The sequence below is a fragment of the Petaurus breviceps genome, unplaced genomic scaffold (assembly GCF_028583685.1).
Source record: "Petaurus breviceps papuanus isolate PSGF00001 unplaced genomic scaffold, PetGlider_PUasm1.0 90775, whole genome shotgun sequence".
Taxonomy (NCBI): Eukaryota; Metazoa; Chordata; class Mammalia; order Diprotodontia; family Petauridae; genus Petaurus; species Petaurus breviceps.
Window position 1 is genome coordinate 10600482 of NW_027187342.1, and position 26126 is coordinate 10626607.

A 26126-nucleotide genomic window follows, 5' to 3' on the forward strand; every position below is an offset into this window, starting at 1 on the left:
AGTGGGACTGAAGAGATGTGTAAGAGACAGACTCTGAAGAGTCTGAGAATTGGATATGCAGGATAAAGATGATTAAGATTTCAAGCATAGCTGGCTAGATGAGTGGTGGCCCTGTAGGTGGAAGGAAACGATTCTACCCAGCTTTGTCAACTATGCCCTAGAACCCTCTTCACTCTGGAAGCTCATTCTGCATGTTGGAAGGACCCCCTGATCCTGTCCTCTGACTGGCTGGTTCCTACACAGCCACCATTTTGAAGATTCCCAGGCCATCACATTATGTCTTTATTTCTGTCCAGACTTCTACACTTTCTATACCATGCTACTGCCCCAGGCACCTTCATTTCCATCCTGCCCCTTTCCAGCTTTTTATGTTATCAGTTCCCAAAAGAATGTATTGTATAAGCTCCTCAAAGTCAGGGATCACCTTTTTTTCTGTTTATTTGTATTTCTAGCACTGAGCATAGTGTCTGAAACATAGTAATCACTTAATAAAAACTTGACATGATTTGGTTTAGTTACACTTCAATATCCAGATGATTGAAGCAAAATTTGAGGGTGTTTTTTTTTTTTTTACCTTAGTTCATTTCATGTATATAGCTGAAAAATTAAATAAAGATGACAAAGTAGGGTGGGGCACGGACCCGCTCCTCCAAGAGTTTCAATGCCAGTATTGTGACTGCTGAAGTACACAATGATTTAGCCATTGCTGCCATTTTCCAACCTACCTCACACACAAAAATTCCCTAGCGCTTAAGGTGACACAATGGGCTGAAATATCCTATCAGGATGGTGCATATGAAACTAGACAAGAAAGTTAAGCAGTTGTACCAACTGTGTATTGTTCAGTGACTAGCCTAATTATTCTTCCTTTGGTCTTAGAATTTAGCCAGATAACCTCTAATAGCCAGTTAACAGGAGCTAGTTACTAAGACAGTGTGGTTTTTGACCATGATAGTTAGTTTCTAAGAAACACCTTTTTGGGGCAACAAACTGCATATGTCTGAATTTTTCCTTAGGTTTAGGGCAAATTTTCACAAATTTCACACACACACACACAAAATAAGGACCCATGTCCTTATCTTAAACAAATATGCCTGGAGAAATGGTCTTTGCATTTTAGTTCCACAAAGGGAATGTTGCAAAATCACTAGGATGAACTGGGAGTCCCTGTATGATCTGATCCTACCAAATTCATGACTGAGATTGACCCTAGCAAAAAAAACAAAACAAAAACACCACCTTATACCCTATTCAGGTGGTCACTATAAATGTTAATCAGTCTTGTAAAGAGTAAATTACAATTACATATAAGCCAGAAAAATTATGAAAATCAGGTACCCTTAAATAATGACTAGTTATCCAAAAATTATCTGAATTGAATTATATCTGAATATTTCACCTTTAATGTTGGATGGGAGACAGAGGCTGGTAGATTGGTTCGGCCCGGGAGTTCTAAGCAGCAGTAGGGCTAAAGATGATTGTGCATTTGGCACCAATATGATGAGCCCCTGGGAGACGGGGGTGCTACCAGACTGCCTGAAGGGTAAATTGATCCAGGTTGGAAATGGAGCAGATCAACCTTCTGTGCTGATTAGTTAGTGGATTAGGGCTTGTGAGTAGTTCCTGCACTTCCAGCCTGGATCCACTAGAGACCCAGTCTCAAAAAAACAAAACTCTTTTATTCTTGTCCTGTCTCTTGCCCACTGGATCAATTATCTCTCTTAAAGACAAAATGGAAAAGATTATCTAATTTTCATTCAGAAGACAGCCCAAAGCAGAGTCGGTCATTTTTATTTAGACTTCATCACTAACACCATTTGATAACATGATGACATGGTGGGCACAAATATGTACCAAGAAGCACACACAATCTTTAAATGCATGGTTTTTCATATGTAGTTTACAAGTACAATATCATTATTTGGTACTAGGTTTAAAGACGACACTTATATTCTTCAGTTTCTATGTGTTTTGTCATATCATAATTTTTGCCTAGTCATGCAATAGTAAGAAATTCAAAAGCGGTTTCTTTTTCTTCTGATAATTCCTTGGCAGTGAGATCCATCTTCTCACGGGAGAAATCATTGATAGGGAGGCCTTCCACAAATTTCCAGGATTTATTCTGTAAAGAAATGAAGGCAAGTCAGTAATGGTTGATGGTTACACTATACTAAAATTTCCTGGATTCCTTCTGGTCCTGACATCAGGCCTAGACAACCCTTGGCCAGTTACTAAGCCTCTTGTTTGCTTCAGTTTCTTCATCTAGAAAAGGAGATGTGTGCGGGTTCTCTAAATCTATGATCCTACGATCATAGCAGCTAGGTGGAATAGTGGATAGAGTGCTGGGTCTAGAGTTAGGATGACTTGAGTTCAAATTGGCAACTTTCATGACCCTAGGCAAGTCACTTAACCTCTGCTTGCCTCAACTGTAAAATGGGTATGATAATAGTCCCTCCCTCTCGGGTTTTTACAAGTATCACATGAGATATTAGTGAAGCACTGAGCACAGGGCCAGGCACACAGTAGTCACACATAAATGCTTATTACCTTCCCTTTATTATTCTTTGGATCAGACTCAGGATCTTACAGGTGTATGGAGATCCCTTCAAATAACTTCCTCTAGCTAGCCATGCAGACCGGTACTGCTACTTTGTACACCAAGAACTTAAGTACTTTGCCCAGGGTTATGCAGCCACTATGTGTCAGAAGCAGAACTTGAACCTAGAGGCACTTGTGCTCTATCTGCTACCAGCAGTATGACTACAGTGTAGTGGGCAGAGCTTGGGATGTGGGCATCAGGAAGACCTGGCTTCATGACTCTAGGGTAGTCACTTAACTGCTCTCAGATTCAGTTTCTTCAGCTGGAAAATGGGGAGAGTAATAGCAACTATCACAGAGTCAGAGGATCAAATAAATAACCTACATGGAGTCAAAGCATTCCATGAATTGTGATTATGTCTCAATTTTACAGAAAAGGAAACTAAGTCTCTGAGGTTAAGTGACTTAACCAAGGTGATCCAACCAGATCCAAGACTTGAACCCATGTCATCTTCCTCCCAACCCTGTGCTCTGTGCATGCCAGGCTGGGCTCCCAGTAAGACTTTCATACACCAGGACTGACTGACAGCCCAATAATCCTGCTGCAACTCTCAAAACTTCCAAGTCTCCCTTCTCTAGATTTAAAATGGAAAAAAAAAATCAAAATCACAGTCCAGATGTCATTAATTAGGGGTGGGTTTCCTTTCCTCAAAATCACTGTACCAGGCACCCTGAAGTCAGGCAGTTAAATATTAAATTAAAATATGCACTGATCTTGAGTAGCACGAGGGAAAAATACTGGGCAAACATTTAGAAAACATGTATTTACTTAGGAAATACATGCTCTTTCAACATTAGTACTGGGATCGATTTGTTAGCACTGTTCAGACCAGTGATTGAGATGTGTGGGGTCTCGGAGGAAAGATGCTCTCCCTGCAGAGAGCTGCCAGGACAGTGACTCGACTCTGAGGACAGCTCTCTGTTCACCACACCAAGCTTCCTCTCCCTGGGACACATCTACTCTACTCTAATTGATTTTTTTTTTTTTAAAGCAATCGGGGTTAAGTAACTTGCTCAAGGTTACACGGCCAGTTATTTCTGGGTGTGGTGCTGAGTATATGAGCCCAGATTTGATCCAGGTCATCCTGACACTGGAGCTGGTGCTCTTACTCACTGAGCCACCTGGCCGCCCCTAAGCAATTGGGGTTAAGTAACTTGCTCAAGGTTACACGGCCAGGTGTTTCTGGGTGGGTGCTAAGTGTCTGAGCCTGGGATTCGATCTCCAGGTCTTCTCAACACTGGAGCCGGTGCTCTTACTCGCTGTGCTACCTGGCTGCCCCCACTCTAATTGATTTTTTAAAAAAATTTTAGACAATATACAGCAATAAATTTCCATTTCAAGAAAGCCTATATAATAAAACCTACATGTTATGTTGAGAGCTGACCATCTTTTCTTTGCTTCCTTGTAAGTTTTTGTAACTGATTTCCTAGGTAGTAATAGAGACCTTTTGCTGCATTAGTACAGGAAGATGTTGTTCTGTAGGCATCCAGTATCAAGGCTTGATTTGGATTCACAGACGGAGGAAAATCTCTTATTTGGTAAAGGAGCCACTTCAAGTTAATGTACAACTAAGACACAGAAACCAGTTGTAGGCACAAGGAACTTACCTTGATGACAACAGGGAAGGAGTAGAGCAAATCATCAGGGATTCCATAGGAATTGCCATCAGAGATGACTCCCATGGAAACAAATTCTCCCTGAAAACAATATGACAATTTATTGAGACATAGTACTAGTACTAGCTTTTTTTTACCCCTTGAGCTTCACATACAAGTTTATTGCATATGCTAATACAATTTAAAACACACCCTTGCTACTTCTATTTCTCTACCAATATATAATATTTTACTAATATATAACATATAATACCTTGCTAATATATAATACTAATAAATAATAATTTCTTCACTAATATATAATTATATTATACTAATATATAATACTGTGTATAATGTGGAACTGCTATCACTAATTGGTTCCTTCTGAGAAATGCAGGTGATAAATATGCAAATAAAGAAAGGCTAGCTAGTCTATGTAAATCACTCAGTGTTTACCTCTGGAGTTCCAAACCAGATATCTCTGACATGGTCGCAGATTGCTTTGGCAGCTGACATCGCACTAGACAATTTTCGAGCCTTAATGACAGCTGCACCACGCTGCTGAACAGTCTGTAGTAGGGAGGAGAATGGATTACTTCCTTGTGCTACTCATACTTCATATCTATTTAAAGCTGTCACTCACAAAGCAATGAATTGAATGCACATAGCTACTGTACTATTTTGAGAATGTAAACCAGAAGATGCTTTAAAGGGTAAGAATCTAGTTGTCCCAACATAAAAATCCTATGAACAATGGAAAGCAATGGTTTGTAAAGTTTCATACCAATTACAACTGGACCTACCCCCAAGGAACCCCCTACCCTTCTGCTGCCAGTATGCTTTATGTCAACAATATGAAAGAGTCCTGAGGGTCAGAGAGACTTGACAAGTCCCAGAAATATCCACTGAGTTAGGCTGTTCTTTGCAATTGCTACAACTAACTGACAATAACATCAGAATGGAGGCAGTATGAACCATACCCACTCTGAGGATAATAGGATTTGATTCTAACATTTCATGTCATGGGCTACCAATACAATCTGTTTTCCAAGGTACAACTGTGAGTTCAGACCAAAAAAGATAACTCTACAAATTAGAATGTGAATTCTTTTTTCCAGATGTCTTGGAACAGAAATACGGTCCAAGTTTTCACTAAATGAGAGTCCCATTTCCTAAGAATTTAGTCAACAAAAAAAAAGCAGCATTCACTCTGTATAATGCTCTGTACTTGGTAGAAAAAGTGGGGATGGGACACAGAAGAATCAAAGGAATGACACCCAAGAATTAAGATATTTACAGTCTAGTCAGGGACAAATGGACACACACACACACGAGACTACAAAAGACAATTGGCTAAAAACTAAGGATACGTTGTGCTGAATGAACAAAGAATCAGAACTGTCATTGGTGAGGAAAGTTTTGCCCATATCCTTGCACTGATGAGTGAAAAATGACCTAAGTACCCTTGTAACTGGATAAGTGTCCCAATGGACACTGGCATTTCTCCATTTATTTATAGTCCCCTAACTCCAGGACAGGTAAAGCATAGGAATCACGGCATGTGATCTTCCACCCAAAGTTCTTTAGAATAGGTTGTTAGCTTCTTCATTTATTTTTCTTACCGTGATAAAGTCCCCCTTGAGCCAGCTGTCATCCTTTACAGCTTCGTAGACACCAACTTCTTTCCCCTGGATGTTAACCTTAGCATGGTTAACATCTGGATACTGGGTTGAGGAGTGGTTTCCCCAGATAATGACATTCTTGACATCGTTGGCGGTCAAGCCAAGTTTAAGAGCAATCTAATTTAATATAAAAACATACATTTTGAAGACAAATTCCTTTTATTTCAAAGTGCTACACATATTTAGAATCTACTTCAGACTAAGACTGAAAAACTTCTGAAGTTTTGAGAGAACATGCAAGCATTTTGTTGAAATCTGAAAACGACCAGTTTTAGTTGGCAACCTTCACAACAGTAGTTTGGTGTGATTTTGTTTTTTGCATAGTACTTTGACAGATAAATTGATTTGATTTTTAAAAACAAACCACTAAAATATAGATCAGATCTGTGCAAATTCAATTTTATTTTCTATAACTAATGCTATATAGCACTATGCAGTAATAACTCATAAGATCAGAGAGCCCGACCAGTCCAAGGCCATCACTTTCAGACAAAGAATGATTTGTTGTTCATGGTCACAGGGCAGAGAGGTAGTGGCCTGCATAGTGGATGGAGAACCTACCTTGAAACCAACAAGACCCAGTTCAAGTCCTATCTCTGACACACACTATGACTGTAGGACTTCTAAACTTTTTTCACTTGCGACCCCTTCAGCTCTTCTTAAACTGTGGGCTGCAACCTAATTTAACAAGTGATGGACTATGTGACCCGAGGCAAATCACTTAACCAGTCAATGCTCCAGGTACCTCTCTAAGACTAGAAAAGTTGTGGAGAAGGTGCTGACAAAGCATCAGTAAAGGGTGCCTGCTCATTCAGGAATTCCTTATACCATAGCAATCCCAGGTCTAGAGCCTATCTCGATCCATAGTTTCTGTGTTGTGCATCATATTCTAATTCTCTGAAAACTAGAACTTTATATATGGTGTAGATGGGAGAAGATACCCTTTCTTAACCAAAATGGGAAAATAGGAACTTACAGTGCAATGAAAAGTGCACAGAGAGCTAAGTTCTGATGCACTATACTCTAGAACCAGTGTCATGACTAGGTCACTATGAATGCTTAGATGATGCGTGCAACTTCCCAGTCTCAGCTTCCCCATCTGCAGAAGGAGAGGGCTGGACAAGCTCTCTCTCTCTCTCTCTCTCTCTCTCTCTCTCTCTCTCTCTCTCTCTCTCTCTCTCTCTCTCTCTCTCTCAGATTTTTTGGAGGGGGAAGGGCAGGGCAATTGGGGGGGTAAGTGACTTGACCAAGGTCACACAGCTAGTAAGTGTTAAGTGTCTGAGGCTGGATTTGAACTCAGGCCCTCCTGATTCCAGGGCCAGTGCTCTATTCACTGCAACATCTAGCTGCCCCTGGACAAGATCTCTTAAAGGGCCCATCTAGCTCTGAGATTTTTTGGCTTTAAATTTTGAAAGCATGAGAAACCTAGTCTTTCAGAAGAGTTGAAAAGACAGCTAAGCATACATGATCTCAATGGTGATCTCCTGAAAGAAAGTTCAACCCTTCCATTTGAACCATGATGTTTGTTTGATAAGCACTACAGGCACACATTCCTTAAAATAGTATTAAACACAGTTCTGTCCTCTTGATCCTTCATCACCTGGACCCCTCCTACCTTCACAGTCTTTCTTCTTACACATTATTTCTTTCTAAACATGGGAGAGACCAAGCACACTAAAGTACTTGCTGTTCCTCACATTCAATGCTCCCTTCTCCCAAACTACGTGCCTTTGCCCAGTCTGTCCCCCAGTGCTCTCCCCCTCACCTCCTCCTTGTGGGATGCCTGGCTTCTTTCAAAATTCTGCTCAAATGCCCCTTGCTACATGAAGCCTTCCCTGATCCCCTTGGCCACTAGCACCCAATCTCCTTCAATCACCTGGCATTCTTTCTATATGTACTTATACATATGTATATGTTGTTTCCCACATTAGAATGTAAGTGCTGTGAGGACAGGATCTTTTACACTATTGCCTCAGTGTTAGCACAGGGCCTTTCTTATTAAGATGCTTCCTCAGTGCTTGTGGATGGATTCTTCACTTGCTTCTCCACATGCCTCTTTGCTCCAACTGGCTGGGAGGGTGGAAGGAGAACCTTGGTCATTATGCTCATGTTCTAGATTCACCTTTGCTCCCCTGAGATCTCACAGGGGCAGCTGAGTCTGCTGGGGTAGCAGAGGTAGGCCAGGTGCTGTGGAGGGCAGGGTTTTAAAAGGTTTTGCCGATGGGGGTCAATGTTAGAATATTCATTCAAGGCTAACTGCCACCCACTTGTTACTAGCTCACATTAATGCCTAACCGTTGGCTCGAGTACTAAGGTAATGTATAACTGGAACTTCACCTAACATTCACATGGACTCTGCCTAGCACCTTCTTTGCCAAAGAAACTCTCTATGTTGTGACTAGGGCAGCTGGCTGCTGCCGATGGCTACACGCATGGCCTTGTGTCTTGAGGATGACGTAAACCTGCAGTGCTGCTAACTATGCAGGCCGGCACATTATGAAGAGAGTTATTAGGCAGCCAAGCCTGGAAAGTTCTCTGAATGCTAGAGCATTCAGTATGGTAACAGTTCATGTGAGAGAAGCATAATGTTTTTAGCTTCTCTCACTGGCTTATTGTGTACACATCACAGATAGACCTAGAAGGAACATGGTAGACTGAGTCTGCCCCATACCCCCAATACACATGTGGGAACTGAGGCCTAGAGATTGCCCAGAATCACAGTTTGAGTCTGAGGAAGGACTAGAATCCAAGTTTTCCTAACTGCAGGTCCGGTTTTTTATTTGCCACAGCATGCTTTTTTTAGAAAGAAAAATTTCTCTTGGGAAAAGAATCCTTGTATAACTTCTGACATAGTAGGCTAAAGAGATAAAGCAAAAACCATACTTTCTGTCCTAAGGTCCTATGATCCTAGTGAAAGCATATATTCCACCTCCTCTTACCCACTCTCCCAAGGCAGCTAGATGAAACACTGAGCCTATAGTCAGGAAAACCAGAGTTCAAATCTGGCCTTTGACAATGACTAGCTCAATGATCCTGTAGAAGTCATTTAACCTAGTAGTGTCAAATTCAAATGGAAATGGGCTGCAAAGAAGGGGGCATTAATCTGTATAAAAGGCTCCTTGCAGGCTGCATACTGACATATTTTTATTTATTTTGTCAAATAATTCCCAACTACATTTTAATCTGGTGTGGATTACATATTTAACACCTCTGATTTAATCTATGTAACCACAACAATAACAATGATAACAGTTTTAGTCACTGAGACAAAAGAACTCACCCAGTAAGAAAGCCTAGAGCAGACGTCTGTAAGGATGATGATTTTTTTGAGGTGACTAATTGTGTAAAATTAGCAGTCTGAGCAACTTCAATTTAATAAAGCAAATCTGAAAATGATATCCTTTTTCTGATAAAATCGAACTGTTCCCCTCCCACCTCCCAGGTCTTCTCTGGTTTCCTCTCCATGTGCTAGAAGAATAGACTATGGCCCAATGTGGTAAGGCTCCAATTTTTTTTTAACCCAGGTTCTACATTATTTTCTACTTCAAAAAGGAAAGTTCTTAGTTTATTTGGCAGAACACATACACATAGCCTATTAATCCTTAAAAAAAGATCAGCATAGGTTAGAGATGCCAGTACTGATCTGGAGATAAGACCTTGCTAGAGGGAAAAGGCTAAGGAACTATTTGAAATGAAGAGAATATAGAATCTTCATAAGAAGATTCAGTTCAATTTAGCTATAGACAAGGTTAGTTACTACCACTACAACAAACAGGCTTATTTAAGTACCTACCTTTACATATAGTAAGAAAACTACTAAGCATCAATTTAAATTTTAAAAATATAGACTGCAACTTAGAAACTTAACAACAAACACCCCAGAAATTTTTTTATTACTTGCCAACCTATAAAATCATAAAATATTTGGAATAGTTAGTATGAAACTTTGCTCATTGGAAGTTTTTAAGTTGAAAGAGGTTATTAAGAAATGGCTTATCTAGGACTCAATTCTGCTCACCTGAGACTTAGCTCGGTTGTGATCCAGACGGGTTAAACAGCTGAAATTCTCCTTGGGTATCGATGGGGCCATCTTGGAAGCTGTCAGGCAATTGGTGTTGGCTGGATTTCCAACAACCACAACCTGGCAAAGATGGAAAGAGAAAGAGGGAAGAGTGAATCCTAATTACCAATATATTGATGAATTGGAATAGCTTTCTCAGATAATGACTATGTGTGAACTTAGGTGATGCAGTGGACAGAGTACTGGGCCTGAAATCTAGAAGACCTGAGTTCAAATCTGGCCTCAGACACTCACTAGCTGTATGACCCTGGGCAAGTCACTTAACCCTGCTTGCCTCCATTTCCTCATCTGTTAAAATGAGCTTGAGAAGAAAATGGCAAACCACTCTAGGAGCTTTGTCAAGAAAACCCCAAATGGGGCCATGAAGAATCAGACAGGATTGGAACAACTAAATAACCACAAAGGCTTGCAGAGGAGGCACCTGATGATTATTTGTGAAATGACAATCACAAAGTTCATAGGAACCAAATGAATTGGTTAACGTGAGTTTGCTCTCAGGTTCCCCCTGAAGACTGACTCCATTTTTTATTAATGTTTGGTCATTGTGACACTCAAAAGAAAACTACTATTATTCAACAAGTTATTTTCTGGGCTTTAAAGCCTGAGAGCTAAGGTCAGCTTCTGTCTGCTGTGCATCTTGTGCTACTAAAGAACATTTAGCAATGCCTGCCATCCATCTGCCACCAAATGTGCACCAACATATAGAAGCCTCCACATCTCTAACAGAAAAATGGATCCCTGCACAAAACACTATTTCTTGTGGTTATTTTCTAAGAAACCAAATTTTCAATGGTTAATGTCTAAATAAAGGCAATGTAGCTGGCTCCTATGAATCCAGCAAAGAAAGGGTGGAGCTGTCCCTCTTAACTACATGCTAATCTTTGGGCAGTCTCAATTTAATGAAGCAATCTGAAACTATATCCTTCTTCAAAAGACTGCTGCATCTCCCCCTCCTCCAAAAGAATATTTATTAAAGACCAGAAAGAGGAAGGGAGAAAAAAAGAACTTTTGGGGAAATTCAAAGGAAGAATTCAGAAGGCAATTAAAATAGAACGCCAAACAATTAGCTTCATTAAATGTCATATGATACAACTCCTTTAGCCTTTTGGGAGGAAATATTTTAATATACTTGAGACATATCAAAGTATACACAGAGAAAAGCATATTTTGAAAAAATGAGTTGTATGGACCAGAAAATCCTTCTTCCTGCCTTAGTAAGTAGAATACAGTCAACATAGCTTGATGTTTGTTTAGTGACTGGGGGTCTTGCAGAGTATTAGATTCATTCCTGGCCACTGCCAATGACTGAGATACTGGACTAGGAATGCAGATGGTACAATGAACAATGCCATTTATATTCTCTCATGACACATCTTGGGAAGTTACATTTTCAAATAAATATGTGTTGACTTATATTTGCTTTCTTGAAATCTGACTCTTTGTAAAGAGTGGGTTCCAATGAGGTTCTTCTTAGATAAGGGTTTATTTTATTAAAGTATTAATATTAATCTAATAGATCATTTTGATGCTAAACAATAGGGAAACAGAACCAGAAGGGTCCCAACAATGAAGTTTTTTTCTCAGCAAATACTTTGATGATCTATGATTTTCAAAAGTGCAGTTACTCTCTCCACTGACACACTGAAACTCTTCTGTATTTTAGGAGATAGTCCTTAAGAAGTACTGTGGCTCAAAGGCTCATTACCAGTTTGGCCACAGGGTGATGAATTTTTCTTAACTTGGCAAGGCTGGTACTTGAATGACAGACATAATAATTAGTCATTAGACCTATACTAGAAGCTATCCTAGAAGCTATCCTAGCTTAGTAGGAGTTAGTTAGGTGACACAGTGGATAGTAATACTGGTTCTGGAATCAGGAGAAGTTCAAATCCTGCCTCAGACATTACTGGTTCTATGACCCTAGAAAGGTCATTTAACCTATCTCTTCCTCAGTTTCCTCATCTGTAAAATAGGGATAAAAGCAGCACATACCTCCCAGGGTTACTGTTGAGGATCAAATGAGAAAATACTTGTGAAGTGCTTTGCAAATCTAAAGTAATATGTAAATACTAGTTACTATTATTGTAACTTTTAATTATTATAATAATTATTATTGCAACCAGAGCTTGCACTCCACTAGCTTAGCCTTAAGCATCTAGGATTACCTTCATCAAAGTCATCAGAACAAGAGTTCTCAAAATCCAAAACAAAACTAAACCTCAAACATACTGAATTTCTTCAGTTTTAAGGAACAAATGAGTACATCCCTAGCATTTAGCACTGTGCCTCACAATTCAGTAAGTGTTTAATAAATGCTTGCTGTCTTTGTTGCCTATACAGCAAAGTAAACTAATGCCAGGTACCAAAAATTTTAGTCTTCTTTGTGGATAATTTTAAGTTAGAAGCTGCCACATGATTTTAAAAGGAACTCTACATTTCCTGGGACATTTGCAAATGAATTTTCACAACATGATGAAAATCAAAGGGGAAAAGAGATAGAGCTTATTAAAAAAATTAGATCACAGCACAGGCATTATTAAAATACTTTATCTGTATTTTTTTTTACTAATCCACTGGACTGCATAAAGGCAGTAAAAAAAAATTCTATCTATTTTGCTGAATCAAGCAAGTTGAAAAAGAAAATAAGCAGTCAGTCACCTTAACAGACTTTTTAGCATATTTTTCCAAAGCCTGTCCCTGGGATTTGAAAATCTTCACATTTGCCTTGAGCAAGTCCTTCCTCTCCATGCCTTCCTTCCTTGGCATGGAGCCAACCAGAATGGCTACATCCAGGTCTTTGAAGGCAACCTCTTCTTTATCTGTTGCAATGACCTCTGTAAGACAAAATAAAAAGGAAAGCTCCTTAGGAATTAATATCTATAGGACTTGATAGGAGGAGAAGCCACCCTCTAATCCTGTACTTTTGTAATAGTTTCATTTTACTATCATGCACTGGCTGGCTATGGAGGGGTACAAAGACAGGATTCAGAAAACCTGGAGTCATTTGGTACAAGCCTCTGCATCTCCCCTATGCTATGCACACCTCAGAGCCTCTCCATTCTTCACCTCTTCCCTCCTACTGTGCTCCATGTCCAGCATGATGGGACTAACACACATCCTTGACCCAATCCCTTCCTGTCTCTTCCTCTTTAGTTATCTGTATTTACTGGCCCCTCTCCTACTGTCTATAAACATACACAGGACTTTCCATCATAAGGAACAAACCTATTCATTTAAGCCTGATATCTCCTCAAGTTTTCACTTTCTCTCTGCTCTCCCCGTCCCCCCCAATTCTACTTCCTAGTCCTCTATACTAGTTGCCTCCAAATGAGGGTATGGATGCTGCAGGGGGCATACAGGATAATCCACTGGGATGCCTTAAGAAATTATTAGCACTGAAAGCAGGTCAACTGTTTAACACACCTGCAGTCACCAGTGCTTCTCTCCAGGGGTGGGGCAGTCCCAGGTCTGCCCACCCTTGTTTTTCCTCTCCTACCTATCTCAGCAGCACGAACAGGAGGGCAGCATCTGGCCCTGGCCAACCTGTCCTCCCTCCCTTGCATCCAATGTAACAGTAATAGATGCCTCTTAAATCCTTCAGTTCAGGCAAAAAGCTTTTTTGTGCCATAAATGAAACAAACTTTGTTTCATCTTTATTTCATTCCATATATATGGTTCATAAACTATAAATTATTACAGTAGATTGTGTGTGGGTCATGTTTGGGGTACAAGCTCAAAGAAGTTTCGAGACCAGAGATTTATGCTTGTTTTTCCCCCCACTAACTTTTTAGTCTTCCTAATATCTGGTTTCTAACCACACAATTCTACAGAAACTACTTTCAGGAATTACCAGTGATCTTGACTGCTAATTCTGATGGACCTCTTTCATTCTTCTTACTCCTGGATCTTTCTGCTTTGATACTGCTGACCATATTGACTCCTGTGAAACCACCTTCTCCTGGTTCTGACCACCTTCCTCAGCCTCATTCACTCATTCTTAATCCTGTTCCCCTCTCCAACTGTAGGTTTTCCCAAAGGCTCTCTTCTATTCTTATTCTCTTTAAATAATCTCATCAGTTCCCATGGGTTCAATTATAACTTTTACCCACATGATTCTTAAATCAATTCATACCTTCTTTCCTGAAATCTAGTCCCTAATTGCCCCAGGCCCGACAGACACTTCCACCTGTCAGTACCTCAAAACTAACATGGCCAAAGTGGAACTGATTTTCTCTCCATTCACTTCCACTCAAATCTGTCTCCAGTCACCCAGGCTTAGAAACTTGGGAGTCATTTTTGCTTCTTCCCACTTTCCCCTGCTCCATAAGTCTAGTCCATTTCATACCCAGAGGATCTTTTGTACTTGTTCGCTTTTCTCCCATCACATGGTGCTCATCCTTTGGTACTCACCACCTATATTACTGCAGTAACTTTCTAATTGGTCTTCCTGTTTCACTCTAGGCTTTCTCCTTGTCAATCAACCCTCAAAGCCTACTGCCAAGATAACCTTCCTTAAGCACAATGTTGACCCCACCAGTCTCCTGTTGAAGCACTCCCTAGCACCTCAAGGATAAAATATGAACTCCTTAGCCTGGCATTTAACACCATCTACACAGTGACAGATGAGCAATCTGTGTTCACGGTGGAAGTACTCATCTTGACAAAATTAGATCCTCAAAGCAGCAGACTAAATGATGTCACCTTAACAAACATTTGTAAAGCACCCACTAGAAAATCTCTGCCTTCAAAGAGTTTACAATCTACTGGAGGGATAAAGCATGTACTCAAATAAGCAGGACACAAAGTAGGGAATAGAAGGAGACAGCACCAACAATTTGTGGCATTGAGGAAGGTTCATAGAGGAAGTGCCTGATAAGGATGTTTAAAGGAAGACAGAAATGGAAGGCAGCTGGTACACACAGACAGGAGGCAATGTGACAACTGGAGTGCAGTTAATGCTCTAGAGTCTGGCTAGAATACAGAATTTGTAAAGGGACCCATGGGAAATAAGGCTGGAATGGTGAACTGGAGCCATGGTGCAGAGAAAGATTTCTCTTCTATCTTTGTATCCCCAGTACTTGGGGAAATGACTGGTGCTTAGTAAGTGAATGAATCTGTGAGCCATTTTCTTATTCAGCAAATGAGGGAACTGAATGATAAAAATCACTCTGCTCTGATACTTTGTGATTGCTGATATCAATGTTGCATTCTAATTAGAACCCTTTGCCAGGCCATTCATTTCTGGTATATAATCTTACTATCTTGGTATTAAATACTTCAAACAACCAAGGTAACTATTTGAATTTGTGTTTTGAAACCGATACAATTCTACTGCAAAAGCATTTTGTGTCCAGTTACTGACCTTTAAGGAGGGGAAGAGCGCAGTCTTGCAGTTCCATTACCACCCCCTCCAGCACACCCATCATGGGGGTGATATCCAACAGGACAAGAACAAGAGCCTGGCAAACAACAAAGAAAACACTGCAATGTTTGAGTCACGTCCTGGTGAAATGACAACAAAAATCATCCCACTTCCTGCAAAATGTTTTTGTATGCAGATTTAAGTCATATTCCCTATACTAGGCAATTTTTCTAAGAGGTCTATTACACAATATTTCCCAAATGAACTTACAGTTTAATCAGTCAAAATACAAATAAGTTATTTTGCTAAATTAAAATCATAACAATTCATAGGGGGAAAATGGATAATAATACCAAGTAGAACTATAGAAAATAAATTATAAAAGAGGAACTAGTATAAGCAGTTATTAAGATGTATTAAAAAGCAGCAATTATTAAAAAAAAAACCCAAACTTATCTGGTACTAGAAAAAAGAAATAGATCAATAATATAGCCTAGGGAAACCAGTCCCAAAGGGGCGGAAAACTCCACTAATATTATATCCTCTATTTAGATAGCATTCTGCCAGAAAGCTTTATTTAATATCTGATTATCTACATCTGATCTATTTCTAGCTGAGAAAGATGTCCAAACTATAGTCCTCTATGCTCTCTGCTATGACTTTCATCCTCAAAAAGATTTCAGGCAACATTTCAGTTAACACAGGAATCTTGAACAAGGAAAAAGATGACTATGTAAAAATAGAGTTTGGCTGAATTTTTCAGAACTGTTGAGTAACCAAAAGTTAAAATCCTATTTCGTCCTGGACCCTTCTCTTCACTCTAGGAGTTAAACAAAAAGATCTTTGTGTCCATACTGCAAATTACGCATCAGAACAATCTGTAACTACTAGCCCATTAAAGAAACACATTCACAATACACATTCTCTTTGGAAAAATGGCTAAAAAACTTGAAGACAATTTATGAAGTTGAGGAAGTACAGAAAGACTGTTATTAACAGCATGAAACTCAAACTTCCTTCTAATTAGAGAAATGTAAATCAGGACCATCACCTCACACCCACTAGAATGGCAAAAATAGCAATAAAGTGATAAAGCTTCATCTTGGCAGGGTTGTGGGGAAGCACAAATTCTGATTTAATGTTGGTGGGTGGGGCTGCAGACTGGAGAAAACATTTTGGAAAGTAATAAGATAATTTGCAACAAGAGTTAGGAAACAGATCATACCTTCTGACCGAGCTATCCCATTGATGGGACTGGATTCCAAAAACAACATACAAGGCTCTATCTGTGCAAAGCTATTTATATATGTACTCTTTTTGCAATTGAAAGACTAGAAACAATTTATAGGCCCAACAATTACAGAATGACTGAAAAACACGATGTATTAATGGATTTTATAAAGCCACAAAAAGATTAATATGAAATTTAAAAACTATGAGGTGACAGAATAAAATCAGGACTCAGACCTACACATTACAACTACATGTAAAGGAGAAAATGAAGGAAGAAAAACAAAGGCCCAAAGACAGAATTTCAAGTAGGTTTTGAAGCAGCCCTTATCTTGTTCATTAGATTTTTCAGCAGTCTAGTGAATTTTTTCAGTTCCAACTGAGTGAATTTAGGGAAGATTTTGCTTCTTATTTTGTTTCTGAATGTTATTAAATTTCAAAATTGTGTCTGTCTTGTAAAGATACATGTTGTTCAAAACAACACTATAAAAGAACATTAAGTAGATAGATACAGCACAAACTGCTCTTTGGGAGAGTAAATACTGAAACCTTAAAGGTTATCTATCATGTTACATGTTTGAGATATTCAATGCTTTGCACTTTCAATGAGTCGGGTCCCCCTAAAGTAATAAAGTCAGAATACCTGTATCCATGTCCCAATGACATGTTTGGTTTCTAGGATATTAATCTGTGATGAATTTTGGATTGTTAGTTGTCCTGTATACTTTCCCCTCTCCCAAATCTTAATGCTTTTGATCTTTTCAGAATATAGGAGATGGTGTTATATGAGTGTTGTTCTAAAGCATATATACCTAGCCTAGTGATATCCCATTTAAAGTATTAGATTATTTATGTCTATCTGCATGTATATAAATGCACTCCTTCTACCACATGATACTTTCTGATACTTTCCCAAATAGAGGTAAAATAAGCCCATTATACGAGTTTATATACAACAAAGACTAAATGTTACAAAATAGGAAAACAATGTTCTATTATTCTTTGTCAATCTGAAATTCACCATGAAACATATTTACCTTTATTACAACAGTATCTCAAAAGTAACTTGACTCTGAGGTTAAAAAGTTGGTGGAAGTTACTCAACATTTCAGACCTGAGATCTATGAACCACTCAATGCTCTCCTTTAGCAATTTCATAAGCGCAAACTTTTACCTAATGGGCAAAAGCAAGTGGCTGTTTTCTCTCTTCTTGCTGGTGCCTAACACAGTAAGTATACCCAGGTAGGGAGAACTGGTTAATAACAGCTTTGCACAGTCCTTTACGGCTCACGTCATCACATTTCATTAGAGGGAAAGAGCAAGGGACCACAGTCAACTTATTAACTGTGTGACATTGAATCAGTCACTTCATCACCTTTAGGAGCAGTATCCTCATCTGTAGATTGAAGTTCCTACTTACTCTACTTGGACCTCACAGAGTTGACACTTATAAATCCTAACGCACTATATATAAAAAGGAGTTACTATAACAAGTTAGGCAGCATGGATTTTACTATACCCGTTTTATAGACAAAACATCTCTGCCTCTCACATTTCCAGGGATCTGATAAAGTTACTTAGGGATTAAGCAGCAGAGCCAATGCTCAAATTCAAGTCAAATTCTGATTCTGAATTATATCTTGAGGGAACCAAGAGGATTTGCTCTTATTCTTAACACTTGCATTTTTTCTCTCTGCATCCACCATTTGTGAATAATTAGTATTTAAAGCACTACAGACATGTTATATATGAGCATATACCAATAACAAAAATGAGAGTCAACAAGGAAATTGGAATTTCACTTCATGACCATCTATTCAGGAACATTCTTTTTCTCAGTATGAAGGAGTATGCCCATAAGGATTCTCTTCTCAAAAAAACTAAGGAAGAGTAAAGTTAAATAGGGACAGATTGATAGAATTCAAGTCAATGAGTTCATTAAGTACTCTTACCTGGTCTTTCCCAAACACATCTCCCTTAGCAATGCTGTAAAGAAGAGAGTAGGCAATTTGACCGGCTGCTCCAGTGACTAGGACTCTGACGGGTTCACCCTTAAAAAAAGACAAAGTACATTCCAGCAAATGATACTTTACCTTGCTGACATACATTCAATATTGTGTAACCATCATTACGTACCCATACATACACGTATTCATATGTCTTTGTGTGTATATCTAACAATATTGTAACTTCAATGTTTGAGACTGACAAAGATGAAGACAGTTTAATTGTTTCATTAAGCATATCATAAAAGATTACATTTCAAAGGATTTCTAGTAGAACATTTATAATTTTGGTGATTATTTATACTTTATGTAGTTTGACTTTCAAGCAGATTTCCCCCCATTGTATAACAGGACACCTGTACTTGGAAGGGAAAAATAGATTTGCATGTTTGTCTGGAATGTTATTGCTAAAATGTGATAGGAAGAAAGGGCTGCAGAAGAATTATATGGTGATACTGCCTCCCACAGTATGATCTGAAAGCTAAAGGTCATTAGAAACAAAAGAATTTCAAATTTTTCTGCTGCTGAACTGGAAACACTAATGTGAGAAACATGCTCACCTCTAGAAAGAATAATACTCATTGCAAAGTCAGAAAAATTCTCATTTTATTTTATATTTACTCTACATTCCTAGTGAATGGGTAGCTCCCGAATGAAGTACCTTTGCTCAGACAAATGCATTGCTTTTTATGCTGTTCCCTCCCCCCACCCCCACTTGTTAGAAATAACTGTCTTGGGGGTGGTTAGGTGGGACAGTGAATAGAGCACCAGACTTGGAGTCAGGAGGATCTGAGTTCAAATCCGACCTCAGACACTTAACACTTACTAGCTGTGATCTTGGGTAAGTCACTTACCCCAATTGCCCTGCCCTCCTCCCTCCAAAAAGCCAAAAGAAAAAAGAAATAACCATCTTACCAAGAATTTCATGTGGCCATGAATGAATTTATAAAAAAAAAGATTTTTATTTCACATTTTCTGACAGGTAACTTGGCCTTTAACCCCTTGTGAAAAAGGGCTGGGGCCAAGCACACTCAAGAAAATTACAAGCTCTTTTATAGCCATCCTGATTTGAATTTCCTCCCTTGCTCTCCATTGGCTAGATGCAACCTCCTGAACCTCACACTTCATGTTCTCCTCCCTAATAGGTTCCCCCTCAAACAGTTAGTTAAGCATGCTTCTGACCTTTCACCTGACCAGAAGCCTGGCTCTACTAGTTCACAGCACTAATTAGAACCAGTTACCTTTGACTTACATTCTGTTATCACTCAAAGCTGGGCAGAAACAGTCAAAATCCTGTGGAAACACAATTCCTTCTTTTGTTTCCCACACAAGTTCTGGAGCAGACAGGTTTTAACTAAAACAATGCACAACATCTTCAATGGCTCTTATCAGCTTTCATAGGTTCAATATTCCTTATGGCAATCAGCTAGCCAGAAGATAAAAAATGGATGCTGAAAACAAAATTCTGTATTTTTACAACTTTGTAGCTCAGAAAGGGATATTATTACCCTCATTTTACACCTGAGGAAGCAGGCAGACAAAGAGAGGTTGAGACTATTGCTTAGCAAGTATCTGAGGGTAAACATGAACTCAGGCCTGGAGACCCCAAAATCTCAACATGCTGGGTTCTGCCAAAAGAATTCCAATCAAGTCTTCTCTCAGCCAAAGTAAAGCAAAATTTATTAAAGATTCACCATAATGGGTAGATTCTTAAGGAGCCTAAGTATATGTGATACTTGTATTGGATAAGCGGGTCAGAATAATCTGACATATAGTGAGTTTGCCCTAGATTGAATTCTCAGTCCCCTCATGGAGGCAAGATGGATCTTATATAGAGAAAGATTGTGGGAGGATTTAGGGCTGGTCTAGAGGAGGGGTTTGGAGATGGTCTTGAGGAGTCTAAGGAGGATCTTGAGGGGACTGAGGTCAGTCTCCAGTAAAGAGATTAAGGGTGGGAAATAGCTGAAGACTACCAGGAGATGACAGATAATGGAGGCTAGGTTAGTTTAAGGGTAACCTTTGGGTATAGATATTTTGATAGGATCAAGGGTGGGAAGTAACTGGACAAATGGAGGGCTAGGCTAGGTTAAGAGTAGCAAAGATTCAGGCCTAGCTATAATGAAAGGCTAATGGCCTCAGGCAAATGCCTCATCAAGTGGGAAGATTCAATCAGAGTTCAAGGGGTTTTCCAGAGCCTGTCCCAATTCAGTAGGGTCAGAATCAGAACCCACATCTTTATGATTTTTAATCTCATGCTCATCTACTTGCTGCACCACCCCCAAAACCCTGAACCTCAAACCACTTTACTACTGGGGTGACCTTTGGGCAAGTCAACTAATTTCTCTGTGTCTTGGATTCCTTACTTGACTAGGTCAGTGGTTCTCAAACTCTTTGGTGTCCAGACCCCTGAGAAAACCTGTTAAAATTATTAACCCCTCCCCAAGAGCTATTGTTTATGTGTCTATAAGTATTTACCGGATTAGGAATTAAAATGAAAATGGTTTCGACTGTGGACCCTCTAGAAGGAACTTGGGGACCCCTAGGAATTGTTGGACTAGACCCTGAGAACCACATTAGATGATCTCAAAGCAACATGGCTCTTTAACATTCAACTTGGGGATATACATGAATTACAAGACTGAGAAATCTGGGGTTCATCAAAGAGCTTGGGCTGTAGCTGCTAGGATCTATATAATATCAGCTTCAGCAACTCAGTTTCTCAGATGAAGTGGGGATGCTGTGCTTCCATTAAAGGCAAAGAGGTGGCCCAGAGATTAGAGCATGGGCCTGAGGTCAGCCTGAGGGCAAGTCACTTAATTTCTGTTTGCCTCAGTTTCCTCAAATGTAAAATGGGGATAATAACAACACCTACTCTACAGGGTTGTTGTGAGGATCAAATGAGATAATATTTGAAAAAGTGCTAGTGTTAAGGCTTAGGGATACACTAGACCCCAAAATACAGACATCCTGGGTCCTGCCGAATGAATTCGACTCAAGCCTTCTCTCAGCCAAAGTAAAACAAAGTTTATTAAAGATTCCTCATATTGGTTATACTCTTAAGGAGCCTAAGCATTTGTGACGTTTGTATTGACAAGTGGGCCAGATTGAATCTGAGCACCTTCATGGAGGCAAGATGGATCTTATATACAGAAAGACTGTGGAAGGGATCAGGGGTGGTCTAGTAGTCTGGGGTGATGGAAGGAGGGGTCCAGGGAGGATCTAGATGGGACTGGGATGAACCTAGAGAATGGGGTTAAGGGTGGAAGTAGCTGAAGGCTACCTGGTGATAACAGACTAAGGAGGGTTAGGTTAAAGACTAGGTTAAAAACAGAGATTTGGGAATGGTGATAATGGAAGGCTAATGGACTCAGGCAAATGTCAGATCAAGTGGGAAGATTCAAGGAGGTTCCCAGAGCCTCTGCCCCATCATTAGCACAGGGTCTGGTACACAGTAGGTACAGTATAAATGCTTCCTGCATTCCCTTTACTCCACCAAAACCAACAAATGTCCATATTATGAAAGAATCCGAGTCCTAGGGAACAAGTGCTTCACTTCTATCAAGCCCTACATCCTTCACTAAGGCTTGTGGCACACTTAGTTGTTAAGAAGCCAATCTTGGTGGTTAAAGATATTGTATATTTCTGTAAGCAAATAAAACAAAAAATACACATTCCATTTTTAACAGATTAAGGATGAAAATGCTGTTAAATTAGAAAGTCAAATGGATAATTAGAGACTAGATAATAAAGCTAAATTTAACAAGGTCACATGCTATGAGTATAGATCAAAACTGGAGTACTTGGCACTAAAGGGATAGGACTGCTAATTTTACTTCAGACAGCTTCCTTTTTTGTCTTTGGGTGAATTGTTTTCGTGGAGATTCAAGTATATCCTAGTATTAAAGAGACCCTAGAGATCATTTGGTATAACTTTTTTTTTTTTTGCACATGAGGTAAAACAACTCGTTCAAGCAGTTGGAAGGGATCTGAGAGACCATTTAAACACAGCCCCAAGAGGTTAACAGGCTTGGTTGAGATAACAGCTTGGCAGAGCAAGGATCTGAAGCTAGATTCTTTCAATCTATATTCAGAACTCTCTTCTTCTCTCACACACCAGCCAGGACAAGAAGGAAGCAGAACAGCCCCTAAATAATTCCAAATCCAGTGCTCTGTTAAATGGCACTTAGTTTAACCTCTTTTTACAAACTGGTAAACTGAGGATCCAAGAACTTGCACAAGAATACACTGGAATGTTATGAGAATTCAAATACTTACTGATAAATACATACTACTCATTCAAAAATTGATTTGAATAAAAATTGCTCAAATGTATTTATTTTGAATGAAACCTATTTTCAGAGGATTTTAATCTGATGTTTCATTTCCCTCCTTTCTGTGTGATTTCATGGCATATCCCTCCTAATTTAAGCAATCAAGTGTGACCATTTACAAAATGTCATTGTTTGACAAATATATTTGTTGGGTTAATCTATTTTAATGGCCAATTTCAATTTTCAAGGTGAGTGTGCCTAAGTATTTGCAACCAAATTGATCACTGCACTTTTATTTAACAGCAATTCTCTTATATATAGGGATTCATGCTATACTTGGGACAACTTGTTTTAATGATAGTACAGTTAGTTTCCATTATTGTCACTTCTAAATATTTTGAGTTCTTGGTTATAGAACCAAAGAGAAAGAGCTCTTTTATCCTCCCATTATGGCAAATATAATCCCAATTTGATAAAAGTTTTATGTACCATTATACATTTTGAAGAAAAAATGAAATAGGATAAGAAATGAAAACATAGTTAACATTGTTTTCATTTTCTTTTGGTCCAGTTCGAACACAGTGCAAATAATAGTAACTTATCTGGGCATTCTTCCATGATTTAAATTAAGAATGCCTTTCTGTATTTAGCATGGAACTTATGACCTTCCCTCTGATGTAGGGATTATTTGTTACTTTTATAAAAATATATCCTAAAGGATAGGTCTGTGCCTCCTAAAGTTAATGGGCCAACATCATGTTTCTATGAAAATTTTCCTTTCTTCTTAATTACCTTCAGTTTTTCTTTGAAAGTAACCAAAAGAACAAGCAATTTCATCTGTACTTTTATCTCACTCCTTTCTGAGCCACAACTAGGTACCAACAACACATTTCCTCTTTAAATAATTCATTTGTGAATTATGTACAAAGCTTGTTTGGCTCCTTTTTTTTCATGAAAGGCTCTTCATACATTACCCTTTAACTGTAGAATTAAATCATGTGAGACCTAGCTACAGTTTTCAGTTTAGATGTTAAGTCAAGGAAAATGACCCCATTCTCTGCAGGATTTTTGTGGAAGTAGAGCATGGATTTGGAGTGAAAGAAGTCTGGGTTCAAATCCTAGATCTGCTACTCAGATGAGCTTAAGCAAATCTTACTCCCTCAAAGTCTGTTTCCTTACATGAAAATTGAAGAGAATTGAATTAGATTTCAAAGGTCCCTTCTGACTATATTTGCTTTATCTCTGCGGCCAGAATGACCTTCAAGGAATTAGATACAGCATAGTTCCACTGATACATTTGCAATGAATCAAGTTAATTCATTTTCTGTATATCATATTTAGCTGTTTTTGTACCTAAGCTTAGCAATTAGGATCTTTCCTAACGCTTCTTTTCCTTTCCTTCTCTTAAAAGAAAAAATGTTATCTGCACAACAGTTTCCTGAAGTCCAGAGTACCAGATCAAAGAGTTCGTCCTAAATTTGTCATCAAGTAGCTCAGTGACCTTGGGACAAGTTACATAATCAACGCCAATTTTCTCATAATCTTCAAGGTTCCTATTATTCTACAGTTTCATAATTCTGTATTACCTGACAGTGAAAATTAATTTCTATAATATCAAGTTCCTCCAATCAATTACTGAAATGAATACCACCGTACCAATCGTTTAGGATGTTCAATCTGACAATGGGGAGTAGGAATTTGAGGACTAATTCTATAAGTAATATCTGGAACCAGGAACCCAATTTTCTTTTAGGATTCTATTGAATTTCTACCATCTCCTAGAGGAGCATACGGATCTTAACTACGTCACACTAACAGCAACTCCTTCCCCCCGCCCTTTGTCCTTCCATCAGAAGAAACCAGAGCTCAGATCTTAGAAGATTAGAGGGCACTGCGTTTAAAACAAATTTCTTCCAGATTTATAACAAACGGGTAGCTGAAACCATTTGTATCTTTTCTTTAGATAGTGGTGATATTAAGAATCCAATACATGTCCTAGACACATTTCAGGTTACATTTATGAAATTAAGACATGGCTGAACGTTTCCACCTACAATTGTAGATCTTTATCTGGGGCACCTGGAAGCGTCACCTTCCTAACCACCTCAGCACCTTCTCAAGTCATAGGTTTCCCAGGGGATTTGTCTCCTTCGCCTTTATCGAAATTACAGAAATAAAACGGAAACGTTAAGTGGAAACGACACAGGCAAATCTTCCCTTTGGACAGGCTGAATTTTTAGCCATGTGTCTAGAGCGTGGGGGGTTGGGGTGGGGAAGAATAACCTTCAGTCACTTCTTTTAGCTCATTAAGTGCAGTATCCTAAGAGGGATGAAAAAATACACCTGGTGGGGAGGGGTCCCAAGAAAAGAGATCGCTCCCCCCCCCCCCAAGAAGCCCTCCCTCTAGGTGGGGGGGGGCGGAGAAGAAAGGGGGTAAAAAAATCACCCCTTTCTCCGAAAGCCTCAAGAAAAGAAAGCAATCCCTTCCCAAGCAGAGCACTTAAATAGTCTTTAGAAAATGACCTCAAGATCACCAAGGTTTAATCTTCCGAGGGGGAAGAAGGGGACAGCGACTTTGCACAGCTGTCTTCTTTCCTCCTTCTTCCCCACCATAATCTTTTAAGGCCAACCAGGCCTTCGGCACCGTTATCAGTGAAAGAGCCAGCAGGGAAGGCTGAAGGGATCGGAAACTTACCATGGCTGCAGCTGGACAACTTAGGCGACCGACGACTAGACTCACCTACAGTCAACCGGGCGGGTCACCTCTAACTGCAGCCGCACCAAAGCAGGAGGACAAGAGGTATTAGCCGGAAGGAGGAGCGATTCGCAGTTGCTAGGGCCGCTGGGTGTGTAGTTTTTTGTTATCCCTATCCTGGTCGAGACCCGTAGCATTTCTCTTCGTTTTTAGACTACATTTCCCGAAAGGCTTTAGCGCCTATCTTTTGACAATTCTACCTGCGCTGTTCATTTCAGAGCCAAATAGTCCCCGCCTGCGCGTCTCCTTGATTGGAAGGAGCCCGCAAGCGGATGGATTGAGGCGAAGAATTTGGAGGACTCTTTGATGGCGCTCAGCAATTGGCGGGAAGAAGGGGAGGTGGGTAGGAAGGGAAGGGAGTGACAGCCCCCTGGCAACACGGTCTCTGGCGAATCGTTTAGGACACTTTTTTTCTCTTGAGGTTATGTGTGGGCTTCCGCTGCGCCAAGCGGTCTCAACCCGGAAACTCATCGTTCGGTGCCAAGTGGTCAAACCTTTGAGTGGGCGGACGTCAGTGGGTGGGTTGGGGGTAAGTTCGGGCT

At 39.5% G+C, this 26126-nt stretch overlaps 2 protein-coding genes across 4 annotated transcripts in view; one reads left to right on the plus strand and one right to left on the minus strand.

Annotated features, from left to right (window-relative positions):
• The window catches only part of WDPCP (WD repeat containing planar cell polarity effector), a 519354-nt gene that overhangs the window by 91817 nt on the left and 401411 nt on the right, over nt 1-26126 (plus strand). Inside the window, exon 1 of one of the 3 annotated variants that reach the window (XM_069068989.1) lies at nt 25663-26113. The exons of 1 other annotated variant lie outside the window; for it this stretch is intronic. The gene's annotated coding sequence lies outside the window, so the exon portion shown is untranslated. Of the gene's footprint in view, nt 1-25662; nt 26114-26126 lie in introns of those variants that run through there. One more of the 3 variants, XM_069068994.1, reaches the window with a different exon arrangement.
• Nucleotides 1776-25666, minus strand: MDH1 (malate dehydrogenase 1). The gene is made up of 9 exons (XM_069069000.1): nt 25525-25666; nt 18505-18603; nt 15323-15419; nt 12619-12794; nt 9898-10020; nt 5820-5996; nt 4654-4767; nt 4207-4296; nt 1776-2122 (listed from the first exon to the last, which is right to left on the minus strand). The coding sequence occupies exons 1-9, from the start codon at nt 25525-25527 to the stop codon at nt 1997-1999; spliced, it is 1005 nt and encodes a 334-aa protein (XP_068925101.1). The 5' UTR covers nt 25528-25666; the 3' UTR covers nt 1776-1996.